Raw genomic sequence first — 10,171 nt, 5'->3', positions numbered from 1 at the left:
TGGTCCGATGCCGCCGATGCCAGACAGCGCAGGCGACAGTGAGCGTGGTCGAGCTCCCAGGCGGGTGTGCAAAGCACACGGTCATTGCGCACTAGGGTCGGGTTGTCTTGTTCGTTCGACCAGGTGTAGTGACGCCCATGAAGGTAGATGTCATGGAGGCCATGATCCGAGATGAAACAACGGAATCTGTTCATCGTGCGCCTATTGACCCGGTCATTGTTTTTGTCGCGAGCCGAGGCGGTCATGTTAAAATCACCGCCTAGAAGCCAAGGCCCGGCCATGGAGGAGCGGAGCTGCTGGAGTTCGTCGAGGAAAGCTAGCTTGGCATCGTCACCTTGGGGGCCATAGACGCCAGTAATCCAACAGTGGGCGCCGCCGGAGGTGGCGGTAACCACAGCCGAGACATGGTGGTCCCCAATGATCGGGTTAGACAAGGAGATAAGGGCACTGTTCCAAGCGAGAATGACGCCGCCACGAGTGCCCTCCGCGGGCAGCCAGAAGAACCCATCGAAGGCGGGACCAAGAGTTTCGCAAATGAGCGCGGACGAGACCAAAGCAAGTTTGGATTCCTGAAGGCAAACAATACATGGTGATGCCGAAGCAATAACAGAACGGACCGCCGTGCGCTTGGCCGCGTTATTGAGCCCGCGCACGTTCCAGAAAATCACTTTGAGGTTGTCATCCATAAGGGTGGGGGGGGGGGACAGGTTGGCGACACGGGCGTCGCACTCATGCCGCGGAGGGGCATGGCATGGAGAGGGGCGTCAGGAGGCCGTCGAGGACAGACTGTGGAACTTGCCATCCATAGAACTCAGCAAACGCGCGAACCACGTCCACGGCGAGGGGCTGCTCGAACAGCATGTTGTACTTGTCCAAGATCACATCAGATAGCGGTTCGTCGTTCTTGATGAGGCCCAAGCGAAGGAGAAGGACACGCTTGGCCTTGGACTCCGAATCCAAGCCCCGATCGGCCTTGGCGATGCGCGTACTCCGGCGGGGTGAAGTTGGGAGGGAGCGCTGCCCTGCCGCGGCGAGGCCCAGGAGCTGGTAGGACCGGTGAGACCGCGGTGCTGATCGAGTTGAGGAAGCCGAGAAGGGGCGGGGGCGCGGCGACGTCGTTGTGCTGAAGAGGAACGTTGGGATGGGGCGCATGCATGGCCTCGGGAGCAGGCGATGGGACGTGTGCATGCAGAGGTGGGGGGTGCGCCACTTGTCCCACGGGGTCCACCGATTCCGCAACCACCAAAACATCCACAGGAGTAGCGGGGTCCGCCAGATCCGCCAGAGAAGGGAGATCCTCCTGGGAAGCCGTGCCAACAGGACCGGCTTGGTTGTCGCTGGGATCCAAGGACCGGGCCTGGGATTCCGCCAGCGCAACGCGATTGGCCAGCCGCGGCGAGGCGGGGCCACCAGCGGTGCATGGACTCCCGACCAGGGGGCAGGCGAGGGTGGGGTTGGCGTGAACAGGCGGTAACACAGGGTCCGCCAAAAGCGGAGAGGCTGGGGTGTCGCCAGCCAAAGGCTGGGTGGGAGTGGAAGGCGACAAGTCAGCCTCGGGGGCGCGCGCACCAATCAGGGGCCGAGGGGAACTTTCTGGAGTCCCCTCGAGCGAAGCCGGGGCGACGCGTGGCGAGTCCGGAGAGGGCGGGGCGAGAAGCAGCGCCGGGGCGGGAGAGTTGGCGGGCTGGGCGGTCAGCGAAACCGTTTGAACCGCGGCAGCACAGGGGCCCACCCGGTCCGACACGGGATCAGCAGGTGACGAGGGCGTTGCAGCCTTGTCCGAGGCGGGACCCAAGCGCAGGGAGGCGAGGATCCAATGCACCGGCGGCGAGCCGCTGGGGTGAGGGGGCGGCCGGCGCCGCCGCGGCCGGCGCGACGCGAGGAGCCAGGAGAACGCCGGGGAGGGAACTCATGCCTGCGTGGCCACGGCCCAGGGACAGGCGGCGAGCCAGGAGCGTCACCATCCTCATCTCCGGGCGGCGCCTGCGGCGGCAGAGATGGGAGGCGGTAATCGTGGGTCTCGGAGACGTGGATCGACACCGGGAACCGGATGAGGGAACGCGCGAAGCGCGAGACGCGGTCCGGGTCGGCATCAAGCTTAATGCCATCGCGCGGCGGTAGGAGGAGCTCAGAGGAGCGGGGGATCCCGTCGGGGTTCGCGGTCCAAGCCGAGAGGCGGAACACGGACATGTCGCGGCCGGAGCGAGTTTCAGGAGCAAGATCCTCGATGAGGCAGAAAGGGGCCAGGAGGAAATCAGCGGAGGCACGGTTCCACGCATGATCCGGAATGCCGCGGATCTCGATGAGGACGCGCATGCGAACCGTGACGGGCTCACCGCCGGCAATGGGGCTCCCAGGAGTGAACCGCAGGCGGAAGCGCGGAGAGTGCAGGCTCGTGGCTGCAACGCGCGCTCGGGAGTCGCGGGACCGAAAGCGGATGAGGAAATCGCCTGGGTGGTGAGGATGGACTGAGAATTCGTCGGGCGAAAGACCAAAACGCGCCCGGAGGGCCTCGAACACCTCGCCGAGGGAGACGCCGCGGCGGTTGCCAGCGGGCTCGGCCAGCAGGGAGAGAGACTGGAGCTCGTCCTCCGCGTCCCCCATCTCCGCAGACCACGGCAGGTAGCACACGGCCCCTGCCGGGCGGAGGGAGGGGTGCCCGGAGAGGGGGGGGGACGGCGGCAGACGGGCCGGAGCTGGCAAGGAGAGCTTGTGAGGACGGTGCCGGCGTGGTGCTGGATGAGGAAGCGGGCCGGGAGGACTCCGATGGCGGCATAGGCGCAGAGGGCGCGGACCCAGCCCCGAAGAACGCGGGGCCGCTGGGTCCGGCAACGCTCGCGCCCGAGGAGCCAGGGGAGCGGGGGCGCAGGCGCTTCGGTGGCGGCGAGCCAGAGGAGCGGCAGTGGAGAGGGGCGGTGCAGAAACACGCGACGTGGCCGAAGAAGCGGCATCGCCTGCAGCAGATATCGCGGCGACACTCGAACCGGGGGTGCCACGGCCGGGCGAGGCAGCGCGGGCACTCTTCGACCCGACGGGAGGGCGCGTCCGGGCCACGGCGACGGCGCCGAGGACGGGGAGGCGAACGACGCTCCTCACGGCGCGCCTGGTGGCTGCGGACGGTGGTCCAGGCGGCGCCATCCGCGTCAGGGGCCGGCTCCGCCACCGGGGAGACGCGGTGAATCTCGGAGCGAGGGCCGGGCCTGGGGACGGCAGCGGGGGACGGAGAGGCGACCACCAGGGCGTAGGAGGTGGCAGGCCGAGAAGGGCTGGGCGAAGGAGAAGGGCTACGGTCCCTCCAGCGGACCTCGCGGGTCCGTCCACGGCCTGAGGGAGGGGGGACGGCGAGGCCATGGCGGCGGGCGCGGGCGGCGGTGGACGCCGGGGCCGGAGTGGCCACCGGCGGAGCTAGGCGCGGAGGGAGCGGAGCGGAGCTAGGAGCTTCTTTGCCGTTCATAACTACAGAGTAATATGCGTGTCAAAGCAAAAGCAAAGCTTATATACTTGGTGATGGTTATGCAGTTTTTTGTATCTATATAGTGTGTGGTCCTGTACAAAGAAAAATATCTCTCTTTTTTTTTTTGAACTTTTGATTGGTTGGGCTTAGATAGTAGCACTTCCTGTCTGTTAGGCGTTGATCGGGGTGAGTATTGGAACTGACTGGAACTTAAATCAGAACAATTAACTTCGTTGGATGTGAATCAAACGTTTCAAGGAACAATAGACTGAAACAAAGAAAATATTCAGGCACCTGAGCTGTTTGGTCATTTGCTTTATCTTTAAAGCGAGGCCAAAGCCTGTTTCGAAAGGAGCTCTCAAACAAGAAGAGGATACTGTTCTACTCCATCCCTTACTAAATATAAGTCCTTTTACATATTTTAATATGAACTATATACGCAGCAAAATGAGTAAATCTATATTTTAAACTACGTTTATGTACATCCGTATGTAGTTCAATATTGAAATCTCTAAAAATACTTATATTTAGGAACGGAGGGAGTATAAAACAGGAGAAGAAGATACTTCTCTCTGTTAAAAAGAAACTAGCAAGTGTTTCATAACTTCGATCAGCAGCTGCACCAAAAGAGCAAGAACGATGAAGAAAAAAGTACGGATGGAAATCACAGGAAACATTACCCAAACTGCCAAACATAATCAATCGACATATATATCTCTGATTCTGAAAATTCAACTGTCTGTTCAAGTTTCACAACACAGCAGGTTCCCTTCCCTTCGCATGTTTTCTTCTTAAGAACAGTATAAAGAGAAAATGAGAGAGAATTCGCAAAAAGATAGGCTAAATTTGACGATAGTTCTAGCAAAACTGAAGTTCAGATCCTGTAAACAGGACGGAAATAGTCTGCCAAAATGGAAATCTGACGAAATTCCTATTGCGGTAGCTTCCATCGATCTCTTTTCTCCCTTGATGAGCTCAGTTCACTGCGCCTGCGCGGGTCTTGGAGCTCCCGAGCCCGAGGGTGAGCTCCAGCTCAGGCTCATCCGAGGCGCACACCTCGTGGATGCGCTCCCCCTCCCACGCATTCACCGACACCGGCCTACCGCCGCTCCCGAACTCGAAGTCATCCTCCGCGCGGGCCCCCATTTGGACATCGCCATGGACCGCCAGCATCACCGGCGAGCACGTCCCGCTCTGTGCCGGGGTGCACATCCTCGAAGAGCCCGCGGTGGCCGCTGCCATCTCCCCGAAGACCCTGAAGGAGCTCGAAGGAGCCATGAGGCTGTAGGTCGGAGAAGACGGGCCGGCCGACGATATCTGAAACCCGGAGAGCCAGGCCGGGTCTGGACCAACCCCGTGGCTGCCGCCGCGGGGGCTCGACGGCGTGGAGTTGGGCAGAGAGGCGTAATCATCGTAGCCGCTGCCGCCGGCACCAAACCATGGCGGCTGGACCTGGGCACTCGGATACTCGCCCCATCCCGCGTTGAGGCAGGGCATGCGCCGCGGCGAGCATGACGGCGGGGTCACCGGCGCGCTGATGGAGCCACCGCTGAAGTACGAGTGGGGCGAGTATCGGGGGAACTTGGAAGAGGACGGGAACCCGGAGCCGGAGGAGAGGTTCTTGAGCCAAGGGATGAAGGAGCTGCCCTCATAGTAGCTGCCGCTGCCGCCGCCGCCGCCGAGGGTGGTATGCGAGGAGGTGCCGGAGGTCGGGAAGGAGGCCCGCGGGCTCACCTGGTGCGACGAGCACGGGCTTGGGGAGCCCGACCGGACCATCGGGTTGGCACCTTCTGCTGCTAGAGGCTTGGAACCCTGAAAAATGAATAAGTATGAGTGTATGACAATTGTGTGTGTATTTTTATTTTTACATCTCATTTGTGTGGGATTACAATTGTGTTACCGAAAGACAAATGCATATTTACCGGGACAAGATAATCGACTCGGGAAGTCGAGATTAGATGCAAATACAAGCCTAGTCTATATTGTTACCTGCATAGTGTGTACAGTGTACTTCTTCCGTACCAGCTGATTTCTGATGACGGAAGGAGAACAATATTGACACGTGCCAAGGAAGATTCATTTAACACCTTTATAGTACAGGTGTCGCAATGCCAAATGCTGGCCGTGACACACTTTCATAAAGGCTGATTTGCACAAAAAAGGGAAAAAGGAAAGAGCATGCTCGTCTCTAGAATGTCATTTTTGTATTGCAAAGCGGTCTTCTGAAATCAAAGCCCTGCCTTCTTTGACAGTCTTAGCTCCTTTGACGAAAATATTCGATCATGCACTGCACCTACATATGACCGCGCCACTAACTTTTGTCCCCATTATTTGTTCTTTACCCGCCTTTTTCTCTCGCATGAACTCTTCCATCCAAGCACGGCTACTAAAATTTTCAACTACTTCCTCTATAAAAAATATAAGAGTCTAGGGGGGGGGGGGGGGGGGTACTTGCTAAAGCATGGCTTGCTTTGCAAGATTGTGGCAAATGTTTGGACGGTGAACAGATTCTATGCATAGCAGAGATGCTAACTGAAAAAAGGAAAGGAGCTAGGGGCTTTGGTACATTGCATCCTTACTTGCCTAAAAAGACACGAGAAAGAAACGAAACAGAGACCAAGAAGAATAGCAAAAGACCCCCCTCATTCCCTCAAGTAATAAACTGAAATCAAGAAGAATAACACAAGAGACACCCCCCACCCCCCCACCCCCCCCCCCCCCCCCCTTATTCTCTCAAGTAAGAGCAAATCTCCTCGCATTTTTTGGAAAAAAAGTTACAAATCACGGGAAAAATGATTTAGCGGCGGGTTCTCTCCGCAGCTATAGCAGCCGTATAGCGGGCAATCGCGGCTATAGCGGAAACTTTTCCGGTCAGGAGAGAGGATTTCTTTAGATTATTGCTGAACTTTGGACCGTTCAACGGGATATTCGGAGCATTTCGCGACTGTGGCCATAGTATTGTGCGGAGGCTCCCAACAACTATAGCGGGCTACAGCAGAAACTTTTCCGGTCAGGAGAGAGGATTTCTGTAGGTTATTGCTAAACTTTGGATCGTTCAGCGGGATATTCGGAGCATTTCGCGGCTGTGGCCATAGCATTGCGCGGAGGCTCCCAACAACTATTGCGAGGCTATAGCGGCAATTTCGTGGAAGATTTAACTTCATGAAGAAAAAACCACAGAACTTTACAGACCTCCTCACTTAATAATGGGAAAGAAGCAATACGCATTGCTGCAATCCTATCTATAGCTTTTGCTTGGAAACAGGCACACAAACACACTCTTTACGTAATGATGTGCGTGTGGTTCCCCTTTGCCTTGTCCCGCATGCGCATCGGCATCTCATTCGACATCATCCGCACCATGCAGGAACCATTGAAGGGAGAATTTCAACAAGAAAGGAAAATCAAAGCAAACCATAGCAAAACCCAGAGAGGAGTGGAAATCTACGGCTCAATCCATCCACCCTAAAAAGAAAGGAATCACTTGATCCGGAAGGAATTAATCGCCGAACCGAAAAAAGAAAGAGCTCAACCAAACGAGACGGGATCAGATCGTTCCACAGCTCGGCAAGAATTAATGTTCGTACGTGCGTGCGTACAGCGGCGCGCACGAACGCATGCATGAAGCAAAACAGCACCGAGACGGAGGAGAGGAAGGAGAAGGAGTTTGCAGTTGCAGGGAGGGAGGGAGGGACGGACCTTGCGGTAGGTGGTGCCGTCGGGCTCGACGGTCCAGCCGGCCTCGTCGCAGAGCGCCTTGAGCACCTCGTTGTTGTCGCAGTGCTTGGGGAGCGCGTAGCCGCCGCGGGCGCGCAGCCCGTGGAAGATGTTGGCGGCCACCGCGCGCCGGCGCCGCTCGCGCCGCCGGTTGTTCTCCCGCTCCCTCCACGTCGGCACCCTCGACGCCATCCCCCTCTCCTCTCTCTCTTCCCGTCAAGAGTCCAGAGCAGGAGCTCGCAGGGTGGTGGACTGGAGGAGGACGCGCCCGCCGCTCCGCTTAAAAAGCGGCACTGCGAACGCCCCGGGTGGCGATTTTACCTCGCTGCCCTCGAAGGCCGTCCCGCGTCCAGCAGAGGGATGAAGGGCAGGGCTGGTATCTTGCGCGGTAGTAATTGGCCGAGTTAAAGCGATCCGCGTATGGAAGGCGCTCATGGCCGATCGCCCGGGCGCGTGCGGTGCAGCTGGGAGGAGGGATGGTGGGACCCTCGTATCAGTGGGAGTGACCAGTGGTCAGATCGCGTAGAAGATTTATTTTGCTAATGGGCCGGCCATCTGTCTCGCTGTAATGCGCTCGGATCCTGTGCTTCGCTCTGGTTTTGTGAAGATGTTAGATTCTTCATTCAAATTGGTTTTGTGAAGCTTCCAGGGGATTTTCATCACTTTTTTATCTTTGATTTTTTATATTTTTATTTATTTTCTTGAAAATTTCATCAATAATTTTAAAATTTACGTTTTTTATAAAATAGTAACCAACTTCTAAACCCATGATTTTTTCAATTTCGTGAAATTTTCCAAGTTCATGAACTATTTTTAAATATATGAATATGTTTAAAATTAGTGAACCTTTTCAAATTCATGTACTTTTTTGAATTTGCGATTGTTTGTGAATTCACAAACAATTTCGGAATTCATTAAATTTGTAAAATTCGTGAATATTTCTTGAAATCATGAACTTTTTTTCATCAAATTCATGAACTTCTTTCAATCAACAATTTGTTTTGAAATCGACTAGCTTTTATTGAATTTGTAAATTTTTCAATTTCATGAAAATTTTTAAATGCCACGAATAATTTTCAAAATGATGAAACTTTTCCAAAAAAATGATCATTTTTTTGCCATGTTTTCAAAGACAAAATAATGTCATGTTTTAATAGAAAAATGCCATGCTACCTATAATAAAAATGCACAAGGCAAGTTTAGAATAAGTTCCCTCTGAAAAATAGTGATTTTTGTTCTTTCAAAAATGAAAAAAATGAGAATTTTCGTTTTTTTAATGAAAAAACAAATTTTAAAGAACTTGTAAAGTATATTTAGCAACTTTTACTACATTGTTCACATCCTCTGTGCCACTTGATGGTACTTCTTGTGGTGGAGAATAAAAATATGACGTTCGCCAGGGAGTTGGGCACAACGAACTAATAGAAAATCCTGACGTGGCATCATCCTTGCGCCGCGATCAACGCTAGATGATCGAATGGCATCCGGTGCGTCCGCTGGTCAAAAAACTGACGTTCCCTGAATAGCATTTTCGTAAATTTCAAAGATGGGCACATATAAAGCTTACCTCTAATTTAGTATTTGTTGTTCAGTTGAGGTAAGATTTAATTTTACAGCGTGCATCCACGATGTCATGTTGTTGTAGAATTTGGATGTAGGCGTAATTGATATCCTCTTAATCAATAATGCTAAATATACAAAGAGTTACACGCTGACTAGGACTTCACGGGGGTGGCTCCCCCCCCCCCCCCCCCCCCCGCCCCCGCCCCTATTAATCTCCAATCAAAACCCACTTGCCTGTAAAACACATGTAAACGCAAAGTGCTTATTACCGGTTCCAGTATGTACCTGTGGTTCTCTCACTAATAGCATGCTGCCAGGTCAAAAGGTGTACATTTGTATTCCCCTCTTTTCTCTATCTAAGTCACCATATTTCATCAAACCTGACCCACCATGCACATGCAAAGGACGCATGGATGGTCCTGCTTCTCTCTTTTTACTGCTCAGGGTAAAGACTATGACATGCATGTCTCTGACATTATCTCTCCTATCTCCGTCTCTAAATCCATCACTTTTAATTCCCTTTTCACTATTTATATTGTTCATATCTTCAAAAAATAATTGTTTTTGAAACTTTGTATAATTTGAACTCCTTGAGCCAACACCTTTAGAACAAGATCAATCTTGAATACATTCAAGCAAGTCTAAATTTGAACGTTTCAAATGAGTGAAATCAGCTTTCTGAAAATAGTGAAATATGTTCTTTGAATTGGGTGAAACCAATTTTTTTAAATGAGTGAAATAAGTTTTTTATACACATGACACATTTTTTGGTGTGAAAATATTTGAAACTTGTTATTTCAGAATTTTGAAACTAGTCATGTAAAACATGTGAAACTAATTATTTAAAACCTTTTTATAAAATGAGAGAAATCTGTTTTTCATACACATGACACATTTTTTGGTATGAAATATGTCAAAAAATTTATTTCAAAATTTTGAAATTAGTCATGTAAAACATGTGAAACTAATTATTTGAAACTGTTTTTATAAATGAGTGAAATTTGTTTTACGAAACAAGTGAAATTGTTTTTTGAATTGAGTCAAATCAATTTTTTGAAATATTTGAAATCAGTTTTTTGCTTTGAGTAAAATCAGTTTCTAAACAAGTGAACTCAGTTTTTTGCGCTGAGTGAAATCCATTTTGAACTGAAATATGATGACGAGTGAAATCTGTTTTCTCAACTTAGTGAAATTATTTTTCTGAAATGAGTGAGATCAGTTTTTTTAGATGAGTGAAATCATTTTTTTAACACAGTGAAATGAGTTTTTTTAAATGAGTCAAATCAGTCTTACGAAATTAGTGTAGCCAATTCTTTGAAACGAATGAAATATGTGTTTTCAAATATGTGAAATCGATGTTTAAATCGAGTTAAAAAAATTCACATGAGCATAATCTGTTTTCTGAAATGAGTGAAATTGTTTTTGTAAATGAGCGAA

At 51.8% G+C, this 10,171-nt stretch overlaps 1 protein-coding gene across 1 annotated transcript; it reads right to left on the bottom strand.

Moving 5' to 3' along the window:
- Positions 1 to 4,149: 4,149 nt before the first annotated feature.
- On the bottom strand, positions 4,150 to 7,403 carry LOC109751368 (protein BZR1 homolog 3-like). Its single transcript, XM_020310263.3, has 2 exons — positions 7,154 to 7,403; positions 4,150 to 5,266 (listed from the first exon to the last, which is right to left on the bottom strand). Exons 1-2 carry the CDS (start codon positions 7,361 to 7,363, stop codon positions 4,430 to 4,432), a joined length of 1,047 nt encoding a protein of 348 aa, XP_020165852.2. The 5' UTR covers positions 7,364 to 7,403; the 3' UTR covers positions 4,150 to 4,429.
- Positions 7,404 to 10,171: the final 2,768 nt, after the last annotated feature.

Source organism: Aegilops tauschii, chromosome 6 (genome assembly GCF_002575655.3).
Source record: "Aegilops tauschii subsp. strangulata cultivar AL8/78 chromosome 6, Aet v6.0, whole genome shotgun sequence".
Classification (NCBI taxonomy): domain Eukaryota; kingdom Viridiplantae; phylum Streptophyta; class Magnoliopsida; order Poales; family Poaceae; genus Aegilops; species Aegilops tauschii.
This window is presented reverse-complemented; position numbering and strand designations above follow the sequence as displayed.

What these genes read in the sequence shown, in the direction of transcription:
- LOC109751368 (XM_020310263.3), bottom strand. Translation starts at nt 7,363, where the DNA reads ATGGCGTCGAGGGTGCCGACGTGGAGGGAGCGGGAGAACAACCGGCGG. An exon ending in ACGGCACCACCTACCGCAAG is followed by an intron (nt 5,267 to 7,153) that starts GTCCGTCCCTCC and finishes TTCATTTTTCAG; the next exon opens with GGTTCCAAGCCTCTAGCAGC.